This window comes from Podospora pseudopauciseta, chromosome 1 (genome assembly GCF_035222475.1).
Source record: "Podospora pseudopauciseta strain CBS 411.78 chromosome 1, whole genome shotgun sequence".
In the NCBI taxonomy this organism is placed as follows: domain Eukaryota; kingdom Fungi; phylum Ascomycota; class Sordariomycetes; order Sordariales; family Podosporaceae; genus Podospora; species Podospora pseudopauciseta.
In genome coordinates, this window is record NC_085892.1 from 596966 (window position 1) to 620185 (window position 23220).

The window sequence follows — 23220 nt, forward strand, 5'->3', positions numbered from 1 at the left end:
TGCTCACTCAGCTGGCTGAAAGGTGAAAGAAACCATACCGCAACCACACAGCAACGGCACATCACATACATGGTATCAACACAAGCCACTCTATTGAATACTTAATACAATCCGGCCTAGCTATCCTTCCACGGTGTAGACGCGGTCTAAACAAGGCCAATGTACACAACAAAAGAAAAATTTGGACGTCCCGTTGGTCCCTTTTACTCCACCTTCAAACTTTGCAGTCTGGCCTCGGTTGTGATGACCTATCATATTCATTAGTAAATTGTGTTGCAAAGCTTCAAAAGGAAGATAACTTACATCCAAAGCCTGCTGCACCTCCAACACCTTGCGCACCTCGCTCAGCCAGTCCCTGCTCAGCGTCTTGGCCCACCCACCAAGGGTGTTCATCTCACGCGCCGCGTTGTCAAGGTCGCCCTCCTCCAAGAAGGTCTGAGTGCGGGTAAGAATGCTCTCAACATCGTCACCGGCCGCCAAGCCCTGCTTCTTGAACATCACCTTGCTCAAGAGGTAGCTAGAGGCGTGGCTAGCGACACCAGCATCCTCGGGAAGAAGAGACGCCTTGCGCACCTCGGCGGCAACGCGGCGGAATCTGTCAATCAGCTCGGCGGAAGTAGATATACCGCGCTGGTAAGCAGAAGGGTGGATGGAGGCGATGGCCGCATCGACAACCGGGTCGTCAGCGGCGATCTCCTTGAGAGCGACAAGCTCCTTGATGAATGGCCGGGGGTGGTGGGCATCTTCCAAGCTGGCACGGACGGCCTCAACAGCGACGTGGAGTTGTTGGGTGCGCAGATTGGTGTCAACGACCTCGTTCAAACCAGTAGTAAGCTTCTCGAGCTCAGAGACAGCCCTGGAGAGAGACTCGATACGGCCAAGACGTCCTTCACGCTCCTCCTCGACATGCTTCTTGATGTCCCGAGAAAACTGACGCTGTAGCTCGACAGCTTGCTCCAAAAGTTTGTTCTGGAGCTTCTGCTCAGAAAGTTTCTGCTCACGCTCCTGAATCAGCTTGATCTTGTCGTCGTAGTTGTGCTTCAATCTCTCAACCTCAGCCTCGAACTCCTGACGCCACTGCTGCTCCTGGGCCAGCATGATAGCCTCCAAACGAGACACAAGGTCGTTGGCATGCTTGTCGAATGAGTCGATGCGGGCCTTGACCTGCTTGGCAGCCTCTTCCTCCGCGGCAGACTTGATGCTGAGAATTCTCTCTCCGACTTTGCTGACCTCATCCTTGGCCTTCCAGATGGTCTGGGAGTACTTGTCGGCGGCACCGTCGTAGTTGATCACCGTGATGATGTCGTTGAGCATATGAACCAATTGTTGAACGATGGCGTCGTCGGCATGGGGAACAGAGAGAGGATCGATTGGCGAAGCAGGGGGCCACACAGAAGGCTCGTTGACATCAGGGGCCCTGAACTCCTTGGGCTTGGAAGAAGTAGCGGCAGCCGGAATCACAGCAACCTCCTTCTTTTTCTCCTCCACACCCTTGACCTTCTTCTCCAGAGCCGCATCCTTGGCTTCGACCTTGGGAAGAGCCACAGTCTCCTTTTTGGCCTTGGTTACAGCAGCAGGCTCGGGCTTGACGATGTCCTTGACAGTGTCCTTGACGGCGTCCTTCACAGCAACAACCTTTTGGGCCACACCACTCGACTGGCGGCCGGCATGGTCACCATCGGCCACCCTCCATGACGCACCGCTCTGGGCTGGGATGCTGACTTGCTCGCTGGCCGTATCGGCCCGTCTGCCTGTTACCCGGTTCGCAACGTTGGGGAAGCGTTTCCTAAAGTCGAGCTCCTCAAGGTACAGAACGGCCTCCTCGCCGTAGGGGACATATTGAGTGAAGAAGTCGTGGAAGTTGTCATTGATGCGGGAGTACCAAACGCCGCCACCAAACCCGAGGACACCAAGAAGTACGAGTTTCAGGAGGAAGTTGCGAAGTCTGCGGAAGAAGCCCTTCTTCTTGGGGACGATGGGAGCGACGGGAGGAGGAGGAGGGGGTACAACGGCGGGGCCAGGTGCCGGTGGTGTCAAGGGTGCTTGCTCGGGAGTAATCGTCGCGGCGGGGGTAGTCTGGGGAGGAGGTGGTGGGGGAGTTGTTGGGGCAGTAAGGGTCTCAGCGGCGGGAAGCTTTGCTTCGTCGACGAGGGGCTTCTTGTCGTCGGCATAGAATCTCTAGATGCAAACAGAAGGGTTTAGTTAGCTTTCCCTTGCAACCGGTTCTAATATTTCAAAATGAGGTCATACCTGACCCGAGACAACCGCACGTCGGGCTACGGAAGCCTGCCATTGGCGCCCGGCAACGGCAGCCGCAGGCCTGCTGCCCAGCGCCCTCACTGATCGTATCGATGTACGCAACATGAGGGAGATGGAGTGGCCGGTTCGGCGCAATTGGGAGGGTTAGACGTGGTGTTTTGGGGGAAGAATGCTGAGCAAAAAAGAGCTCGGCAAAGTTCCGGGAAGAAGCTGCGGGCCACAGCGAGAATCCTGGCGACAGGGTCTTGGCACCCTATCAGCTATGCGTTGCAAACGGGACTTCCACCATATACACTTTTTTTTGGCAGCCTCATACGCCTTCGATGCCAGATACTGTATGTTTATACTTTTAAGTATAACTTACCCGCAACCTTTAACGTATAAATATAATAAATATAGCTATGTAGCCCTACTTACAACGATTATTTTGTAAATATTATTTCTTACGCGCGCATAATGCGCGTGGTAAAATCGATTAAAAACGAAATCTAATTATTTTTGGTTTACTGGCCCTGACTTCTATCAAGAAGTCTCACTGGACAAAAAAGCATGGTTTGGTGGAAGTCTGGTTTGCAACGCATAGAGGTCCCGACACGAAATGACATCCGACATCAGCACACCTACCTCACTTTGAATGATACAACATATGGGATGAATAGTTCGTTTTTTAAAGACCAAAACAGGTTGAGAGATACGCTTTGCATTATACTCACGCCTGTATACCCGTCCCCTCTAGTCCCTGCCGGCACCGCATCTGTCACTGAATTACCGCGGCCGTTGCAAGCTGCTGCTTCTATCTGTCTGCCTACCATACTGTACAGCGAAATGCGCCAGTCCGGCTCTCCCACACCAGGTGGCCTACCTACGCTTTCTCCTCGACCATGGTGCCGAGAAAAACACACCCGTTAAAAAACAAATCCCATAAGAAAGATGAGGTATTTAAAAAAAACAACACTGGTACCCTCCTCCCAACAATACTCCGATCAAAGATGTGTGTGTGTGTGTGTGTGTGTGTGTGTGTGTGTGTGTGTGAGAATGTCGATGTCCCTGTCCCCGTTTAACAAAAGCCCAGATTAGCCCCAAACTGCTCTATATTCTTCCTCTGACATCCACTGCCGGTCATACGCCTGAGTCCTTGAATATGCTTCTAACCGTGTGGTTTCAAAAACCGTCTCTCATCAGCACGCGCAGGGCCCACCGGCTTGCGTGTTGGCTCCTTCGGGAGCAAGACTGACTCCGGGCCGCTGACCAGGCCGGGCATGTCTCGGCCCAACCTGATCAAGTGGAAGTTTCTTGGCAATAGCAGTAAACAACTCTTGAACGTTCTCGGCAGTCTTTGCGGATGTCTCAAAGAAGAGAAGGCCGGCTTCCTTTGCGTAGGCCTCGGCTTCGGCGGTAGGGATGGCGCGCTTGTCTGGTTGCTCCGTCACCAAATCCAACTTGTTTCCGGCAAGGGCGATGATGATGTTCTCGTTGGCTTGTCGTTGGAGTTCCTTCACCCACGACTTGGCCTTGTCGAGCGACGCCTACAGCAGTTCGGTTAGTCAGGGATGCTTCCAAAGAAGGGAGGATCCTAAACGTACGGCTTGCGTGATATCATAGACAACAACGGCGCAGTTTGCATTCCGGTAGTACATGGGCGCGAGGGACTTGTAACGTTCCTGGCCAGCGGTATCCCAAATCTCAAACTTGACAGTCGTGTTCTCGTCGAGCGAAATGGTCTGTGTTAAGAAGGCGGCACCAATAGTGGATTCCCTGTAGGAGTCAAATTGATCCTATCATCTTTCAGTCAGTTGTGTCCGGAACCTGCAGAATCCGACAGCCCGGCTCACCTTGACGAAGCGCAATACTATCGAGCTCTTTCCCACAGCAGATTCACCTAGCAAGACCAACTTGAACTGCGCGAAGCGGTTGCTCATGCCGCGAGCGCCAGGGGGTCCTCGGGAAGCCATGGTGAATGTGGTGATATGGTGTACGTTGGCTGTGGTTTGGGTGATGCAAAAGTCAAAGACCAAACCGTCGTTGACCGTTGATGGGACCTGCTGACAAGGCGGCGTTCGCTGCCAAGGAAGGTTACGGCGGGCGCTGGCGAAATGACAATGCGCGGCGGGGACTCAAGTTTCGCGGGTCGGTGTTCGCGGGGTTCTCGATAAACGCTGGAGAGACTTGTCGAGACAAAGGGTGCTCGCCGAGTTGACTGGAGTTGGATGCTGAAATGTGGTTGCCTCGAGTGATACCACGGGACCAAGAATTGGGGAAATCAGTCAAGAGCTGGGGCTGGTTGGCAGAGGTCGTTGAGAAGCAATGAGAGCAACCAGCCTGGGTCCTGGCCAATGTCAGTGCTTTCAGCGCTCGGCGGCGGCGCATGCACACGTCAGGTCGCCCGATAGGCGCAGATGCCACCCCGAGGTCTGTGCAGATTTCCACGTGATAGCAGCGGCAACTTGGTTACGTCGCCATCCTTGCCAGCCGGTCGCGGCAGATGCCAGTGGGCCATAAATGCCACAGTGCGAATGCGACTCGTGTCACGCAGATTAGGGAGAGCTTGGGAGCTGGCACCAAAAGGGCAGAGCAGCAACGCCTCCTGTTGGTCGCCTCTGGCTGGGATGTCATCACTTTGGATGAGGCTCGACATTTCCATAATTAGATGACATGTTTCAACACCGACTCTGAAGCTGCACAAAATTGACGATCTGCAGCAACCGTTCCCTTCGTTTAGACACCTCGATCGCTATCTGCACCTGCATGACGACCAAGAAATAAAAAGATAATAGCTTCGATTCCGTCGTTTGGTGGCGCAACCTCTTGTCCAACATGACGCTCCCTTTCCGCGATATCAACGTCCAGACGGCGTCTGATGCCTACATCTTTACTTCGCCCTCGAGCCCCAATGCACCAGCTCTCGCTATCGACCGCCCAACTGGCGATATCCGTCTTCTTGATGCTTCCTTACTTTCCGGGAAGCGCGTCTCGCGCATTACCAGCATTGCCGGTATCCTGGGCGTGATCCAGCTGCGGTTAGGTGAGCTTCTTTATGATGGTTGCGGAGGGTTTGGGTGCGAAGAGCTTGTTACTGACTATGGTTGTGAAGACAAGTACATCATCGTCATCACAAAAGCCCAACCCGTCGGTCGTCTGCGAGGGCATATGGTCTACAAGGTTGTCTCGACAGATATCCTGCCCCTCCGCGAAAGACAAGTCAGCGACCCCGATGAGGACCGCTTCCTCAATCTTCTCCGCGGCTTCATCAAGCCCGGGCCAATGTACTTCTCGTACTCTGTCGATATTACCAACAGCTTCCAGCGCCAAGCGCAACAGGACGCCGAGAGCCCGCTCTGGAAGCGTGCTGACGACCGCTTCTTTTGGAACCGCTTCATCCAGTCCGACCTGATCAACTTCCGCAACAGTGGCGGCCGCGGTCAGCCTGCTCCTCAGCCAAACATCGACCCTTATATCCTCCCGGTCATCTTTGGCATGCTCGAGATCCATCCAACAACGTTCAAGGGCACCCCTTTAACGATTGCGCTCATTTCCCGTCGCTCCCGCCACCGCGCTGGAACCCGTTATTTTACCCGTGGTCTCGATGACCAAGGCCACGCCGCCAACTACAACGAAACCGAACAGGTTGTCATTCTCAACGACCACACCACCGGTCTTGGCGGCTCGTCATGGCAGCAACAACAAAAGTCATCCTCTCTCGCCGACGGTGTAGGCAAGGAGATGCAAATCCTCTCCTACGTCCAAACCCGCGGCAGCGTCCCCGCCTACTGGGCTGAAATCAACACTCTAAAGTACACCCCTAAGATCCAGATCCGCGCCATCGAAGCCGCCTACCCAGCCGCCAAAGCCCACTTTGACGAACAGATCCGCATCTACGGCGACAACTACCTGGTAAACCTTGTCAACCAAAAGGGCCGCGAAGTCCCCGTCAAGGAGGCCTACGAGAAGGTAGTAGAGATGCTCGTCTCTCGGCCCAAAGAACACGTCCAGGGCGACCAGCGGACTGACGAGAAGTTCCACACCATCGAGACAGCCGAGAAGAAATCCCAGTTTGACAGGCTGCACTACATCTACTTTGACTTTCACGCCGAGACCAAGGGGTTGCAGATGCACCGCGCCCAGCTGCTTATCGACCGGATGCGCGAGGCGCTCGTGGCCCAGCAGTACTTCCGTGCTAGTGTTGACTCTACCCCCGGTAACAACAACAAGACCGACGGCGGGAGGTTGGACGTCCGGTCGCTGCAGACGAGTGTAGTGAGGACAAATTGCATGGATTGTCTGGACAGGACGAACGTGGTACAGTCTATGCTTGCTCGGTGGACGCTGGACAGGATGTTTATTGATCTGGGCTTGCTGGCTAGGGGGAGCAGGTTCGCGGATGAAGACGCGGCGTTTGAGCTGATGTTCCGAAATATGTGGGCTGATAATGCGGATGTGGTGTCGAATGCGTATTCCGGTACCGGGGCTATGAAGACTGATCTGACGAGAACGGGCAAGAGGACCAAGGCTGGTGCGCTGCAGGACGGAAACGTGGCTGTTACGAGATACTGCAAGAACAACTTTTTGGACGGGCCGAGGCAGGATGCGTTTGATTTGTTTTTGGGTGTGTATCAACCCAGCGTGGGGGGAGGTCTGGTGTTTGTGGACAGGAGGCCGGTGTTGATCCAGGCGGTGCCGTATATTGCGGCGTTTGGGCTTTTTTTTGTGCTGATGGGGATGTACTCGCCGAGACTGCCCGACGCGGCCGTGTGGCCGATGAGGTTGTTTATCTTGTTTTGGACGGGGGTGACGGGGTGGGCGCTGTGGTTTATTTTCAATAACGGGATGCTCTACGTAAGTTTTTTTTGTCTCTTTTTGGGACCTGTAACAGTTTGCTGACATACTACAACAGGTAAACTGGCCCAAACTCAACCCCAGACCTTGGGCAACGGAGGGCTACCACGAGACGATTAGCCGGGTGCGCAAGGACAAGGTTCTCGGGCCGCTGGTGGCCAGGCACGAGAGGGGCTTGTCTGTCGCGAGGTACATCAATGCCGAGGAAGGCAAGAAGAGGATCGAGTAGACCGCACAGCAAGTGTCACTCCTTCATGGCATCGAGGGGGGAACAACACTTGTTTTCTTGGCTTCATTTTTGTACGCCCACCCCCTCGAGCTGGTCTTGTTTCTTTTGTCAGCTTTTTTTGTGAATGGACCGCTTTTGAAGGAATTGTTTTAGTACTGGTTAGACTTGTCTTCTTGTTTTATCTTCGCTTCGCACACAACTCCTACTTCGATCCGTATAATAGCCTGCTGCGGGAAGAGACAACGAGCAAGGGGTTAATCAAAGGTTATTTATTTGGTTGCATTTACCTTGAATACATTCTAAGTCTATCGGGTCATTTGATGGGTTGTATTTTCTAAATTCGCTTGATTTGTATTGTAGGTAGATTTTCAATGGCAAGAGTATCAAAAGCATTGGACTCAACCATCTGCAAATAGAGCAGATGGAACGAGGAGAAAAAATGCAAAAAAAGTGGGCCGAGCCAGGGCTTGAACCTGGGACCACTTGCAAGTTGAAATACTTGGAACGAATTCCCAAAGCAAGTATGCTACCACTACACCACACGGCCTGTGATTTGTTGTTGCATAAAAGTTAGTGGAAAGAGTTTATCAATGGATCCCACGTTGGGCTGCGCCACAAACCACAACACTCGACGACAACTTTGGGCGATATCAACATTTCACTTCTCCCCTCCTTCTTCCACTTCATTCGTTTATTCTTTCAATTCAATTACTCAAATCCACAGTTACTATTTCTGACTGCTTGCTTCCTCTCTTCAACCGCATCTTTCCATCCTTGGGTATCGATCCCTCTTTGAACCCCAAGCAAAGAAACGGTGCTATAGAAGCCCAAGAAAGAGGCTAGCAAACAACACCCTATCCAAGAAAAAAAACCATATTTCTCTCTCTCTCTCTCTCTCTCTCTTTCGCACACACACACACACACACGCGCCCACCTACTCCCCAATTATCCTATTACCCATTACCTTGTTCAACCCTCACCTTCAAAAATGATATGATTTACCTCACTCCAACCACAACAACCACCTAACCAACCTCCACCCTCCCCTCCCAAGCCCAATCACCACCCTCGAAATCATCACCATAAACCAAACCCACCACATAAACCCAACAAGCACCCACTCCACTCCCAACCACCCCGCCCTCCTAAGCCACCTAAACCGCCTCCTACGGCGCCGCAACATCTTCTCAATGTGGTCCACCACCCTCTTGACCTTCAGCCTCTGGCCCGCAACCAAATCATGATTCGCCTCGTCCGCCTCGTCCGCAGCCCTATGCGCGAGGTCGGTCAGCTCCCCGGCGATCTTCCACCTTGTTGCCTCGACCTTCTTCTCCAAGTGGGGCGCCGTCTCCCTGGCGAACTTGTCGTGCGTGAACTGAAACTGCGCGGCTGTGGCCTCCATTGCAGATGACAGAGTCCGTGCGGCGAGGGGATAGAGATCTATTTGAGCAACGGGGCGGGTGACCAATCTGTGTCTTGTTTCTGGGTCAGGACATAGGGATATAACGTCCTTCCAGGCAAAGTCCGGTTGGCCATCTGGGGAGTGGCTAGAGATATGGGAGGAGTGAGGGGACGTCAAAAGCTTGCGGTCTTTGGCACGGCGATCTACCTCCATTGCATGGATTCCAGAGCTGAGAATCAGCGCCTTCAAGCGGGCGATTTCCCGTTTGGAGATTACTGGCCGCGTTGGAGTGCTACCACCACGGTCGGCAATGGACCAGTGGCGGCTGGAAGATACGGTAGAGAATTGTCGGGGTTTGTGAAAGGGTAGTGGTGCCATGTCGGTACGATCGATCCTCCAGTCGGCGCTCTTCCGGGACTCGACGTCTGATTCAACCTGTTCCTTGCGCCTCTCCAACAAGGGAGGCGGCGATGCACTTGGTGATGCATCTTGAATATCGATCCTTGGCGGCTTGAGGAGGTCGAACCGCGATGACCGTCGGCTGAGTGGCTGTGCTGGTGGGTGTGGTAGCAACCCAGTTTGCTGTTCACTGTTCGCTGGCTTGGCGGTGTTTGCTACCGAGACGAACTGTGGTAAAGGCTCAACCTGATGCTTTCCGTTTTGCGTCGATGGCGTCCGACCATGACCCCGTCGAAAAACCCGAGGACCACGGGACCTACCCCTGGCCTCGGCCTCAGAATCTGACGAAGAGGTGGTAGAGTACTGATCATCACCAGCGTCCTTTCGCCAAACCATATCACTGATCTTGGACACGCCGCTTCGCAGGACAGTGTCGATACGAGGGCCACGGAACAGCGACCTGAGGCCGCCTCCAACATCTTCAGGTTTAAGCTTGACACTGCCGACACTCTTATGTGACCGGTGACTCGAGTCTGTGCCTTTGGTTACTATCCTGCCGATCGGACTCCTTGACGGTCTTCTTTCCGGGGATGACACGGCACTCCAATCCGGCTCGGGCGAGGCAAAGAGCTTCTCGTTCAGCGGCGCTGGTGTCTCGGGCTCTTCTGCGCTTGCATAATTGTCCGCAATGCGCTCCTTACTACGCTCACGGAAAATGCTCTTAACCTTGCTCAGCGGGTTTCGTGATGGAGAGCTTGGTCTGCTGGATAAGGGTGATAAATCCATCCCGATTGCTGGGACTAGACCGACATCTCGATTTGGCCGCAAATCTGGGGAGTTGGGCTGTGACGTATCATAATCCACCGAGAATCTTCTACCTCTCGAAGGGACCTCGAGACTAGCACGGCCCGGAACAGGTGGAGAAGGACGGTGGTGTAAGCCTGTGAGCCTGCATTCGCCCTCGCTCAGGTCGGCGCGCGAATCCGTCCCACGAGACAAAGGCTTAGTCTGGGTCGCATCTGATGCGGCGTTGTTCAAAAGATCTCGCTCAGGGGTCGCCGGGTTGAGGCTAGCAAACTTCATACGTAGCGCCTCGTGGTCATAAAGGGCTGGTGAAGACTCCGACCCCCTCTGTTCCCTGGCTATCATCTCCTCCATCTGCTTCTCCAAAACAGATCTTACAGTAGTTGTAGCAGTGCCGGCTCTGGCCCGCCGCCGCCTGTCACTGTCTGTGTCTGATGATTCGGATACAGAGGCTCTTCGGATACGCAGAAAATCTCTGTTGTTAACAGAGCTATTTTGGCGGTGATGGGATCCTTTCAGAGCTCGTAGCTTCTGCTGTGCCCGATCCCTAGCTGTACTCAGGACATGCTCATGCTCATGTTTGGGTGGCGGGGCCTCTGGCTGTGGCTTCTCGCCAGAGTCTGAAGAATCTTTAGTTGAGCTCGGTGTTGTCAGCCGTGGGGCCTCGTCGCGTAATGGCAATGGCCTGGAAGCGTCCGTTCCCTGGGGAAACACTCGCTTCCAGTGGCGATCCTCCACCAGCCGTTTATTATCATCAAGCTCCAGCCAGTAGACATCTGCGATCATGTCTGCAGGATCAATCGCCCAGTCGACTCGCGGTCTCTTTGGTTTAGCAGCAGAGGTCGTTGACCGAGAAACGTTGGATGGCGGAGAGCTTTGAAATGATGCAGCTTGTGCGCCTGAAAAGGGGGGCAAGGCAGGATTGCCTGGTATTCGAGCTTGACCGGTGGCCACCCATTTGGCAACCTCGTCAATCCACTCAGATACTCTGGGGACATCGTTAAACCCCTGGCCTTCACCATCAATAGCTTTCCGCTCGCGGGCTCTGACTTTGCGATTGCGTATGTACTGAAGAGGATTGTACGGGCGTCCAATCCTAGCCTTAGACTCGTTGGTGGAAGTTCTAGACATCTGAATAGAGTCAGTTGATGTGCAAGGGGGACTGGCTATCAACCCTTTGGTCGTTCGAGGTACCTCCAATGGCGGCAACAGTTCCAGGACTCTTCTGTATTGGGCCATGAGGTCCAAATACTCTTTCGCCTTCTGCGCGCGTGCCAAAGTAGATTGAGAAAAATGGTAGCGGTAGCCCCCTTCGGGTTCAAATGCTGGCTGTAGAGGGCTGAGCACCCTCCCCGGACCTATCCTCGGTGACCGATCAGGCTTGGGAGAGATAGTTTGTGAAATTCTTCTTTGTTGCTGAAGGTGATGTCTCAAGCTGCCTCCTGTGGTACCATCAGGCAACGGTGCCAATCTAGGTAGCGCTGGCTGCGTAATGCTTCTCCTAGATGCGAGGCGTCTGGATTCGCTCAAGTTTAGGGCCATATTAACAATCTGTGCCGATTCCAGATCCATTTGCGTAATGCTCGTTCGAGGCGACGATCCAACAGCTGTGTCTCCCGCAAGGGAGTCGCGCTCGCGCCTGGTGAGGGTAGAGGATGCCGATATTGGGTCAGAGTGGCCACCCCCCGTTGGCTCATACTCCCCAGTGAGCATAGAAGGCCCTGAGCTGCCCGAGAGAGTTCTCGGGTAGGGTCTGGTCTGGTCATGCTGAGCATTTCGAAGCCTGTATTGATCGGTCGACTTTCGGTATTGCCTATCGGCTCGCGGGTTGATATGCGCGTCGCGCTCGCGAGTATGGGGGTTGAATAGAGGATCGTTGAGAAGAAAAGCGCCACTCGGTCGATGTTTATGGCCACGGGACGCATTAAGTGACCGCCGCTTCTCGATCAGGTTTCGGCTGTCCAGGCGCATCGACGACTTCGCTAGAGGGTCGAGCTCCTCGTGGAGCGGTGCCGGGTTAGAGTCGGGGGGTGATACGTTTATAAAGCTGTTCTGTAAGCTGGAGGACGGTCCTCGTTCGAACGCACTGGAGTGGCGTGCCGCCCGCTGTGGACGCAGATGGGAGGGTGGGCTAACATCGTGGGCGGTGGTGTTGGTGGTGTGGTCAGTCATTTCGGAGCTCCCTTCGCCCTGAGGCGAATCTCTCGGGGTTCCAACTCAAAGATATTCGATATGGCGATACATTTTCTACGCCGTGTTGCAGGTGGTGTCTGGTGCGTTAGGCGATGCTAGCAGAGGAGCTGAGAGCCAGAATTTTCCATGTGAAGCTCCGACGTCAGGAGGGAGGTGGTGGGAATCCTCTCATTCGCCAGGGTCCAAGTTCAATGTCTGGTTGGTGTTCCCCAGAGAACCAAGCTTGGCTTCATCTTCAGTGAGTTTCAGGGAAACCCCTCGGGTCGGCAGGCAACTGGCCCACTGTTAGCCGCAAACAAGCATGGGGTTGAAGTCGCTGTCAGCGCTATCCATGCACAATGCATGGGACTTTAAACGGCCCTTGGCTTGTCACTGGCACATTGTACACAAATTACTGGCACTGCAAAACATTAAACGAGGTCTTAAAAGATAGTCAAAAGGTTTTAAAAGATAGTTAGTAGGCCTTTAAAGATATTTCACAGGCCTATTAGTTTACTGTCGAGGCATGGTATACAACATCATATGGGCCACTTACTCTTGCTGTGTCAATTATTTTGTGGGCAGGGTGCACTCCACACTACAACTCCATCTTATATTTGAGAATGCAACGTCTTGTTTCTGCGGCTACTAGTAACTTCTCTCCCTCTGATACCTCCTATGTCTCCTCCTCAGAATACTTTCCACGTAGTGCTTCTTGCACTTGCGGCACGCTCTGCCTTTACAGGCAGGGCACTGTCGAGTACAACTCATCCACCCCTTCTTCACCCTTCCACAAAGGAAGCACTCAGCTCGTCCAAACCTCACGGCCCAGCCTGTGAGAGCATGGCGGCAGTAAAACGGTGCCTCTTCTGTTGCCACACTTTGAACTTCACTTTCAGAGTATGTTTGAGTGCTTTCGCTCTCTGAGTTCTGAGCACTTTGAACCGGCTCTTGGGTCGGAAATGCCTCCGTCCACAAATCGTCCTCTGCCCCCCTGAAGCTTTCCTGGTGTTGGTGAACCATCCTTTCGCTTTCTTCCACCCATCTTTGCCATCGTCTCCGCTCCCATTCTTCCCTTTGGCGGTTTCCTTCTCGTCTAGTTCGTTCGTATCTTTCGGCTCGCTCAGCTTGCAGAACTGCCTCGAGTTCCTCAATATGCCGAACTGCCCTAAGCCTCCGCTCCTCCCATTCCATTTCCCGTCGCCCTTGCTTTTGCCCTCTAAGCTTGTCTTTGGCCTCTGGTTCTTCTTGGTCCTTGGCCCTCCTTGAAGCGTCCTCGGCCTGTCTCTCTGCTTGGAGGCGGATCCATTCAGCCACAAATTCCCGTTGTCTCTTGGCTTCAAATCGATTCCACTCATTTCGAATCTTTTCGGGTCTTTCCGCTTCTCTCCGTGCTTTTCCCCGTGTGGTGATTTCCCTTTCAGAAGCCTCAATTTCTCGTCTTGCAGCATCCTCTTCTTCGGAAGCCAGCTTCCGGTAGCGGAACCACTCGACTCTAATACGAGGGTATTCTTCGTCGTAACGTGTGCGTTTGTCCTCATCGCGAAGGTAGTCATAAGCTTCTTGAACCTACCTCACTTGTCAGCGAATGCCAGAAATTGACAACATGAGGAGGTGACAAACCCTGCGGAACTCGGCCGTATCACCGTCGTTGCCTGGCCCCCTCTTGTCAGGGTGATGCTGCTTGATCAGCTTGAGCCAAGCGGCCTTGATATCCCTTCTCTCGATGTAGGTGTGTTCGTCGTCAAAGGTCGGGAACCCGAGATCAAAGTAGTAATCTGGCTTTGCTGGCTCAACGTTGGTAGGGTATATGGGGTCCATGATTGCTTGACTGTCTCATTGGCATTGCTGAACGCGAGAGAAAGGGGGTATCGAGGAGATCTTGATGAGTAAGGAAGGCCAACGACCCAGTCGTTGCCAAAGGAAGTGTGAGGATTTGAACTGAAAACTCTTCACGAAAAATGAAGCCAGCCAGCTGGGAGCGTTGATGTCGGATGGAGCCATATTATAAATTCATCCTATCTATGAGATATCTATTGTTGATTTTTTCGTCAATAGGAGCACTATCTGGATAACTGAGTGGGACTTGCGCAATACGAAACCTCGAGATGGGGCGAACAATGAGCGCATCTGAATGAATGGCACAATTCATTCCATTGTCCCAGCGCACGGAGCATGCTCTTTAGCCATGATATCTTGAGGCATTGTCCTATTCAGGTGTGTTATAGGCAGGTAAGACCTTCAATGAAGGTTGATGGGGTTGGTGAGTGATGAATTTGGTCATGGTGAACTGAGCCTGGTTTGGTGAAATGTCGGTGAAAACTCAACTGTACTGCTTGATAAAAGCTGAGAAGAAAAGATCGGACGGGTGCCATGAAAAAGTGGAAATTTTTGCCCAGTAATTATAGCGCGCGAGCAAGATACCTAGTACATTGGAACAGGAACTGGGAAGGGGCGTTTATTGCCCACACTTCTCGGTGCCTGGTCAAGCCTGCCCAAGCTCACGATGTTATACGCATATTTCCCCCTCACGCACATTTCTTTCTCTTCATTATCTGTCTCGCATCTTTCAGCAGCTTCTCAATGCCATTATGCTCCCAAAATACCTTTCATAAATCCGCTTCAACGCTTCGAACTATAATCAACAAGCCTCAGAAGACAACTGACAGGCCTAAAACTAGTTGATAAGTCTCTAAGAAAAACAAAAAGGTCGTTAAATATAGCTTATAAGGCGTTAAAAATAATCAACAAGCCATTATATTTTTAATAAGCCCTTAAAGATGGCCAATATGTATTCATGGTCATCTTGCAGGTTTTGTATCACAGTCTCTTTGTTTCTGTCCACAACCTAGGTCTACAAAAAGATTTATTTAGCGCTGACCACCAATATATCGGCAGGTAAACAGCAAAGTGCTGGCATAAGTCTCTTGCAAATTGTGTAAACACACCGAACCCAACTATCCGACAAAACCCAGGATATCTACCTCCTCAAAGCTGAACATCATTCGCTGCCCCAAACGCCTTTCCATGGTTCGAGCTCTTAGGGGGGAAGGAGAAAAAGGCGCCATTAAAAGACGGTAACAGCACTCACAAACCCACTTCTCAACACCTCAAACACCAAGCCCGGGTACCCATACAGTGTTGTCGTAGAGTCCTCGCCCCCCTCAAACTTCTTACCCATACCGGCCCCGGGTTCTTCCCACCCGCCCAGCATCTCTATACTGCTGCCTGGCGAATCACCCCAGCCGCGGTTCAGGACCATACCCCTCTGCTTCTGCTGGGCTTCGCTCTCCGAGGCATACATCGACTTCCACTCCCCCTTCAACTTCTTCTCCAGATCTGGAAAGTATGTCTCCGAATTTGGCACCTTGTCATCGTCATCTCCCTTGGCAAGATAGGCAATCTCCCACCTACACCGGCGGTGCCGGTTGAACGGATAGGAACCCGGCACGTTGCCGTGCAAGATCAGCTTTGTTGCCACCTGTCGGTGAGGGTTTGTGGATCTGACAAGTGGTCCAGGTAGTGACTTGCCGCTTGACGAAGGGGGAGTCTCTGACGGCTCTGTGGGCGTTGAAACCAGGATATCAAACCCAAGGTAAAAGTAATTGTAGAAACACTCCCCTGCTACATTAACAGCTTCGTCCTCGACAACCTCCTCCTCCTCCTCGTTGGATTGATAGCCGTCAGAGTGGTTCAGAGATGACTGGTCCGTATCCGTCATGTCGTCCTTGAGATCCTTGCCGTTTGGTCTCCCGGCTGCGTTGCTTGCTGTCCTCAACTTATGGATGTACATGCGCTGGTCATTCTTGCGATATATAGCATCTGGGGGCCCCAGTTCGGCTACTAATTCCTGAGGGGTAGTCTCACCGAAGAATATCCAGAACGAGTTGTTGGTCCATTTCCGAAAGAGCTGTACTTTACCACCACCGTGGAGTTTCACAAGCGACACCTCATCGGGGCAGACATCTTTACCCTTGTTTAGAGGGGCGAAAGTCTTGATGCTGGGGAGCACTTCTGTCCACATTGTCTTGCGAGCCTGTGCCCACGAGTCACCACTGAAGATGGCCATTGATTGGGGCACCGCCGTGGATGACAGCAAAGAGACAACATCCTTATTTGGCGAATACTGGGTCTTTTTCATGGGAAAGACGAAACCCACGCCCGGGTACGAGAGGATGTACAATCCAGCATTTCCAGGCTCCTTCACGAACTCTCCACCATAAGTAGGGCCCAAGAAGCGTTGGTAAATGTGTCGGAATGTTGGTTCGGGTGTGCTGTCGGCCGCGGGGAGATCGCTCGGTGGCCGGACAAGGTCTCGCTCTTTATCATTTGCTGGCTTGAAGAATATGTGGTTTTTCGTAAAGTCGATGACTTCGATTAATCGGAGTCGTTGTTCTGGCCCGTCAAATTGCAACCGGAGACCGTTGGCCGGTAAGCCAACGATGGTTTCCTTTGTGACTGGAATTTTTGAATCGTAGATCAAGTCGATCTTGGGGAAACGTTGTGGTTCGGCTTTGATTCGTGTCAATATGTCATGGAGTGAGGCCCCGAGAACAAGAAATCCAAGGGCCCGCCCCGGATACAACTGAGCCGAGAAGAGGGACGACGACATTGCGAATAGCTTTAGCAGCGGATTAACGCCAGAAGTATTGATGGATGATGCTGATGCAAAAAGCAGACGCCTAACCTCGTAGGGAAGACGAGGACTCGAGCGCCGTACTTGATGGAAAGAGTACTTCGTAACCAAGACAAGTTCCAAAAGATATGTCGATGCGACGCAAGAGACAATTTAAGATAACTGGATCACTCGTGACAAAGGCACTGGAATATTGTAAAACTTTGCTTGCAGCCACTGAGCAGCTGGCGGGATCACGAGGCAGTCGCGCTGGAGCTCAGTGCTCACATGGGACGGACGGTGTAGGGGACCGCTCCAGCGGTACGTCATCCCGGCAGACAGATAAGGATAGCGAACGATAACGAGCGATAGAGGGGCAGGTGGGGTCTAATCCGCAGCTGTCACTTGGCGGAGAAAGTAAGCCGAATTGGTTGCTGCAGCAATAGCTTCTTGGCCTGCAGAGTTGTTTACGATCGCGCCCTCCAACCCCGGTCCAGGTCCCCACTTCGGGACATGCCATTTTTGCAATGGCAGCAGCGACGTGGATGAGCCACAGACCACACCCTGTTCCGCAGCAAAGAGGCACCAAGGCTCATCACTGTTGAGACCCTGTCTTGGAGTTCTGGGTGGCTTTTAGTTTTTGTGGTTTTTTATGATATCCAGTCTTTTCTTTTCCCGTCACACCAACACGCGACTAAACAAACACACGAGAACAAGCAGCACGATACCCGGCTCCTTCCCATGGAGCGCCGAAATACCTCGATGGCGCCTCCACCCTCGAGGGCCGGAGGCGCTGCCAGTCGATCGAGCATACGGCCACCAGCAACTCGAGGAGGAGCTAGACCAGGCGTAACGCGGCACGCGTCTTCAGCGATGTCGCGACTTCAACGACCATCCTCACCAACCGAGTCGCTGATGTCGGTAGCAACGACAGCCACGGCAGGCGCTAAGCGCAAAGAACGCGATTTCGACCCCGACGATGGAGAGGCTACCAACATCAACGTTGTCGTGCGGTGCCGAGGGCGCAATGAGCGGGAGGTCAAGGAAAATAGCGCTGTGGTCGTTGGAACGGAAGCGACAAGAGGGAAAATTGTTGAATTGTCAATGGGTCCAAACGCGGTCAGCAACAAGACATACAATTTCGATCATGTTTTCTCGCAGGCGGCCGATCAGGTTATGGTGTTTGAGGATGTGGTGAAGCCGATTTTGGACGAGGTAAGGAGTGTCAGTAACGCGCCGGAGATATCCGCTGACCATGATACCACGATGCGCAGATGATGTCTGGCTATAACTGCACAATTTTTGCCTACGGTCAGACGGGCACCGGCAAGACGTACACGATGTCAGGCGACATGACGGAAACGATGGGCATGCTGTCTGATAATGCAGGCATCATTCCCCGAGTGCTTCAAGCCCTGTTCGCTAAGCTCGAGCTGGAGGAGAAGGACCATTGTGTGCGCTGCTCCTTCATCGAGCTGTACAACGAAGAACTACGGGATCTGCTCGGTACCGATGAGAGCACCAAGCTCAAGATTTACGACGATAACTCGAAGAAGGGCCACTCGACCACGATGGTTCAGGGAATGGAGGAAAGGCATATCTTGAGTGCGACGGACGGTCTCAAATGGCTCCAGGAGGGTAGTTTGAAGCGCCAGGTGGCAGCCACAAAGTGCAACGATCTCAGCAGCAGAAGTCATACCGTGTTTACGATCACTCTATATGCCAAGCGTCAAACGGGCGAGAATGGAGACGATTACTTGATGGCAGGCAAGCTGAATCTGGTCGATCTGGCTGGTAGCGAGAATATTCAACGATCCGGAGCAGAGAACAAGCGCGCTGCTGAGGCGGGACTTATCAACAAGAGTTTGCTTACCCTTGGGCGAGTAATCAACGCCCTGGTCGATCGAAGCCCTCATATCCCATACAGAGAATCGAAGCTCACTCGTCTACTGCAAGACTCGCTAGGTGGACGGACAAAGACATGCATTATTGCCACAATATCGCCAGCAAAGGTCAACCTTGAAGAAACGATATCAACACTGGATTATGCGTTCAGAGCAAAGAATATCCGAAACAAACCACAGCTCAATGCGTTGATCAACAAAAAGACACTGTTGCGAGACTTTACCACCGAGATTGAACGGTTGAAAGGCGAGCTCATCGCCACCCGTCAACGAAATGGTGTCTATCTATCGAACGATGCATACGAAGAATTGACAGTGCAGAACGAGTCTCGCAGAATCTTAACGGAAGAGCAAGCTGCCAAGATAGAGACTTTGGAAAACAACCTGCGCAACAAGGTGCAGGAGCTGTTTTCCCTGACATCGAGCTTCGTGGGACTGAAGAAGGACCACGAGGGAACACTGGGACAATTGGACGATACCAAGGGCGTCCTGGAGCAGACCGAGATAGTGTTGGCGGCTACCAGGAAGGGACTGGCGGAGGAGACACATATTCGAAAAGCACACCAGGCAACCGAACATCGGTTGACAGCTGTTAGCAATGAGCTCCTCAACTATCTTGGGAGGACGGTTAATGACGTCGATGGCTTGCATGCAAAGAACCAACGAAAGTCGGATCTTCATGATTTCAACCGGGAAACATGGGGCATAGCACAGGCTCATGTCACGGATATCACGGAGATGGTGGAAAGTCGCATCGCGCAGTTCCGAAAAGGGCAGGAGGACCACATTTCGAATATTTCCGGCCGTATGCAGGATTTTGTCCAGGAAGAGCTTGAAAAGCTGACCAGCACACAAAACTTTCTTGACGAAAACCTGGCTTTGTTCACCGAATCCAAGCAACATCTTTTGGAAAGGAAACAGCAATCCAAGGAGGAGATGGATTCAGTACTCGAGGAGATCAAGGTTGTGCGAGACAATGTGAAGCAAAGGGTTGGTGAAAGCCTCCAAGCCATTGCTGGTGCTGCGGAGAAGATTGCTGGAGATGTCCTTAGCGAGCTGAGCACCTTCCACAACCAGCTCCACACGTCTTACAGCTCTCTTGGGAAGGAATTCAAGGGGATATTTGAAGAGCTTTTGGGGAATATCAGTGCTCAAAAGGCAGAGTCTGATAGGCTCAGACAAGAACTGGAGGCAGCAACGCAGACGATCGTTGAGTCTAACGAGTCCGTGTCGGACAGGATACAGGAGGTTTTGGAGGAGGAAAGGAAACAGGCGGCCATTGAAAGGCAACAGTTGTTGTCACAGATCACTAGGCTTATCAACTCGCAGGCTCAGCTGCAGGAGTCTCGGTTGGTTGATAAGGCGTCTGCTATCCAGGACAGCATCAAGGACACAAATAAGACGTTCAAGAGCAACGTTGCGGGTTACAGAGAGGGTATGAACGCATGGAACGCCAAGGATAGCCAGCTTCTGGAGGAGATTGCGCAGTCGAGAGATGTGCTCAAGACCAGGCTTAAGGATGACTGGACGGTATGTTATTTTCTGCAAGTTAATCAGGGACTGGTACTGACGTTTTCCAGGCTGCGAACAAGCACAGTACATCGATCCAGGAGACGACCAAATCTGTACATGCAGAGACCGTTCGTGTTGTCGACGAGCAGCTGGAAGATCTCGACGTTCAAATGCAAGATCTCGACGACTTTGTCACCCGCGCCAAGTCCTATAATGCCCAGCAGAGCGAGCACCTTTCCGAAGCCGTATCAAATCTTAACAACACTGTTGAGCAGTCCTTTGATAACATTTCCGGACATTGTAAGGCGACGTTCGGCAGAGTTGAGGATCTTGGTCAGCAGATGGAAGTCGATGTCCAGCGATTCCACAACGCCCTCGCACCCCTCGACGAAGAGGTTATTCAGCCACTGTCGGAGCTCAGAGAGGACATCAGAGCCACCGAGTTCAAAGAGTACGAGCCGACGGGGACAACTCCCCCGAAGGTCCAGTACCAGTACCCAACCGAACTTCCTCAGACAGCCGACCACGCCGCCTTGTTGGCTGATATGCGCGATACTCCAACACCGAGCAGAGGCGCCCCCGTCAGCAGCGTCCTGCCCAATGTCGGCTTCACACCACCATCAGCTGTCAGAACGCCCTCCCGCCTGCCAGTTGGATTAGCTTCCCCGAGCCGTTTCTCGGAAAGCACCAGCAAGATCCCTCCCGGTGGAAGTCTTCGAGAAGTCAACCCCAACGTGCCGTCCAGCGCTACGACCCCCAACAACACCAACGCTCAGGTTTTCGATTCGGCATCTAGTGTTTTGTCGCTTCCGACTGTTAAGGAGGGCGGGGACGACGATGTGACGATTACCAAGCTCAAGGCACCCGCAGCTACTGGTCCGCCAAGGACGAGGTCGTCGAGGCTGGCGAGGAAGCCGATGGGCGGGGTGGGACAGGGACCGGAAAACATTCCGCCTCCTGCGGCTGCGATGAGGAGTTCGACTAGGAGGAAGAGTCCGCGGTTGAGATGATTTGGGTTAACCATTCGTTCTTCGTTTTCTTTTGTGGGATTGGTTTTGATTGTATGGAGTTGGGAGGAATTGTGAGTTGGTGGGTGAATAAGTATATAGTGGCTATTACTGAGGGTCTTCGGTGGTGAAAAGGGGCAGGGTGGGAGGAAAAGTAGGACAAGTTGTTGTTGTTGTTGTTGTTGTTGTTGTTGTTGTTGTTGTTGTTGTTGTTGTTGGTTGTTGGCTACTCATTATGGGTTAGGATTGTATATGGTTTTTTTGCTGCTGTTTTTTTTCCTTCATTCGAAGGCAAAGCAACTGATACCCCCTTTTTGTCGAGTTAAATATGGATTGTTACACGTCGGTGTGGATGGTCGGGTTCGTTCATATGAAAGTGAAAGAAGTTTTGTATATTTTCTATCAAACTCTCATCATTGTGCAAATTTGGTCTGATCAGTTTTGCTCCTTTTCCAACTCGGCAAACTGTCTTTCCACCTCTTCGGCAAAATCTCCCAAGGTCTCAAACGTCCACTCGAAGGCTACCTTGCCCTCGCGGGACAGCTCCTCCAGGTTGCCGCCCGTGCCGTAGTTCTTGGGATCAGTCCCCCCTCTCGCGATAAACACGCTCCTCAACCCGACCTCCTTGGCAGGCACATGATCAGCCGTCAGACTCCTCGCCACATGGAGCAGTTCCCCTTTGGCCTTATCCACCCCCAGCTCCTCCCTGGCGTGTTTGAACAAGTACTCAAAGTTATGCAGGGAGGGTTTGTAGCTCCCGATTTTTTGCGCGGTGTACACCGCATCAAATCTCACCTTGCCCTTCAGGGAATTGCTGATCGTTGATGCGATGTTGTCGTCGTTCACGTTGGAGAGGACGATGAGCTTGTAGTGCTTGGCGAGAATTTGCAGCGCTTGGATGGTGTCGGGGAAGGGAGACCAGCGGCCGGGTCCGGAGCCTGCGTTGAGGGCGTCGGACTCGTCAAAGGGGACGTTGACCTCGCGGGCTAGGAGGCGGAAGCATTCGGAGAGGGTGAGGTTGTAGGGGAGGGTGGGCTGGGTTTTCCAGAGGTGGGTTTGGTGGTGGTCGAAGCGTTGGACTGCGGAGAGGGGGGTTGCGTTGAGGGGGTGGGAAGGGGGGAGTTGGGAGGTTATGGGAGTGAGGTCGGTGGTGAGGCCGGTTTCCCAGTCTATGAGGGTGCCGTAGCAGTCGAAGGAGAGGGCTTTGAAGGTTGTGAGGGGGGGTGGTGGTGACATTGTGGGTGAGTAAGGGGATAGTGAGAGTGAGACGCTGAGTTGGAGGGGTGATACGGAGACTTTGAACTTTGAGGCAGAGGAAGCAGATAGAGGTTTATATGAAAATGCCAATGGGCATCATGTGATGATATCATGTGTTACCTTATTGCCGGTCAAGAGGATCTCGCCTACAATGTACACCCGCACTATCACCGTACATGTCCAGGCACTTGACCTGATTTGGGCCGGCGAGCAACAGTCTTGCAGTTTGCACCATCAGCTTTCCCTTTCACTGGCCGGCCGACTCACACCTGCCTTCCTGTTCCGGCTGCAACGCTGCCAATAATTGTGGGCTCGACCTTCCTATATGTCTTCTGAACCCCTTCCTTCGATAACCACCACGGTGTTAAAACGGACATACAACGCCACACGGATATAAGCGCACGCCATTTTCCAACAAAAAGGCATGCCCAGAACAATGCGTTTCCACATATGTGTTCAACAACTTAGTTTCCTCGATCGCGAGCATCATGAAAGGCGCATGTTTTCCCGTGGAGGAAGTGCAAAAAATGGAAGGGCCCCTCACTCGCTCCTTCCAATTGTCATCAGTATTAAATGCTATCACGACATGACAATTCTAACAAATCATACGGTGAGATGGCCGAGCGGTCTAAGGCGCCACGTTAAGGTCTTCCTTAATCAACATCTTCTAGCAAAGATTCCGTGGTCCGAAAGGGCGTGGGTTCGAATCCCACTCTCATCATACTCTTTTGCTACATTCTCCAGTACCTCTTTTTTGCATTCTCCACTTATGTGCTCTTGCAAACCTGATTCATGGCTGGGATGTGTGTGGTGATGGTGCATCTTTT

The 23220-nt window shown here is 52.6% G+C and overlaps 8 protein-coding genes and 2 non-coding genes across 10 annotated transcripts; 4 read left to right on the forward strand and 6 right to left on the reverse strand.

Annotated features, from left to right (window-relative positions):
- Positions 1 to 8: 8 nt before the first annotated feature.
- MIC60 (MICOS complex subunit mic60) lies at positions 9 to 2507 on the reverse strand. The gene is made up of 3 exons (XM_062906703.1): positions 2251 to 2507; positions 304 to 2178; positions 9 to 248 (listed from the first exon to the last, which is right to left on the reverse strand). Exons 1-3 carry the CDS (start codon positions 2362 to 2364, stop codon positions 204 to 206), a joined length of 2034 nt encoding a protein of 677 aa, XP_062769582.1. The 5' UTR covers positions 2365 to 2507; the 3' UTR covers positions 9 to 203.
- Positions 2508 to 3437: 930 nt separating this feature from the next.
- YPT52 (GTP-binding protein of the rab/ypt) lies at positions 3438 to 4178 on the reverse strand (the record flags this gene model as incomplete). The annotated part of the gene is made up of 3 exons (XM_062906704.1): positions 3438 to 3785; positions 3843 to 4034; positions 4092 to 4178. 3 exons carry the CDS (start codon positions 4176 to 4178, stop codon positions 3438 to 3440), a joined length of 627 nt encoding a protein of 208 aa, XP_062769583.1.
- Positions 4179 to 4806: 628 nt separating this feature from the next.
- On the forward strand, positions 4807 to 7660 carry SAC1 (Phosphoinositide phosphatase sac1). The gene is made up of 3 exons (XM_062906705.1): positions 4807 to 5281; positions 5351 to 7092; positions 7151 to 7660. Exons 1-3 carry the CDS (start codon positions 5074 to 5076, stop codon positions 7319 to 7321), a joined length of 2121 nt encoding a protein of 706 aa, XP_062769584.1. The 5' UTR covers positions 4807 to 5073; the 3' UTR covers positions 7322 to 7660.
- Positions 7661 to 7773: 113 nt separating this feature from the next.
- Positions 7774 to 7868, forward strand: QC763_0002080. The gene has a single exon. It is a non-coding gene; the product is annotated as a tRNA-Pro (tRNA).
- A 456-nt stretch (positions 7869 to 8324) lies between these two features.
- On the reverse strand, positions 8325 to 12317 carry QC763_101560 (uncharacterized protein; the record flags this gene model as incomplete). The annotated part of the gene is made up of 2 exons (XM_062906706.1): positions 11121 to 12317; positions 8325 to 11057 (listed from the first exon to the last, which is right to left on the reverse strand). The coding sequence occupies exons 1-2, from the start codon at positions 12096 to 12098 to the stop codon at positions 8325 to 8327; spliced, it is 3711 nt and encodes a 1236-aa protein (XP_062769585.1). The 5' UTR covers positions 12099 to 12317.
- A 391-nt stretch (positions 12318 to 12708) lies between these two features.
- On the reverse strand, positions 12709 to 14430 carry QC763_101565 (uncharacterized protein). Its single transcript, XM_062906707.1, has 2 exons — positions 13722 to 14430; positions 12709 to 13667 (listed from the first exon to the last, which is right to left on the reverse strand). The coding sequence occupies exons 1-2, from the start codon at positions 13917 to 13919 to the stop codon at positions 12747 to 12749; spliced, it is 1119 nt and encodes a 372-aa protein (XP_062769586.1). The 5' UTR covers positions 13920 to 14430; the 3' UTR covers positions 12709 to 12746.
- Positions 14431 to 15165: 735 nt separating this feature from the next.
- Positions 15166 to 16710, reverse strand: QC763_101570 (uncharacterized protein; the record flags this gene model as incomplete). Its single annotated transcript, XM_062906708.1, has 1 exon — positions 15166 to 16710. One exon carries the CDS (start codon positions 16708 to 16710, stop codon positions 15166 to 15168), a length of 1545 nt encoding a protein of 514 aa, XP_062769587.1.
- A 539-nt stretch (positions 16711 to 17249) lies between these two features.
- KIP1 (Kinesin-related motor protein) lies at positions 17250 to 21405 on the forward strand. The gene is made up of 3 exons (XM_062906709.1): positions 17250 to 17928; positions 17988 to 20147; positions 20198 to 21405. The coding sequence occupies exons 1-3, from the start codon at positions 17455 to 17457 to the stop codon at positions 21137 to 21139; spliced, it is 3576 nt and encodes a 1191-aa protein (XP_062769588.1). The 5' UTR covers positions 17250 to 17454; the 3' UTR covers positions 21140 to 21405.
- A 166-nt stretch (positions 21406 to 21571) lies between these two features.
- Positions 21572 to 22372, reverse strand: QC763_101590 (uncharacterized protein; the record flags this gene model as incomplete). Its single annotated transcript, XM_062906710.1, has 1 exon — positions 21572 to 22372. One exon carries the CDS (start codon positions 22370 to 22372, stop codon positions 21572 to 21574), a length of 801 nt encoding a protein of 266 aa, XP_062769589.1.
- A 630-nt stretch (positions 22373 to 23002) lies between these two features.
- QC763_0002140 lies at positions 23003 to 23114 on the forward strand. Its single transcript has one exon. It is a non-coding gene; the product is annotated as a tRNA-Leu (tRNA).
- The last annotated feature ends 106 nt before the right edge of the window (positions 23115 to 23220 follow it).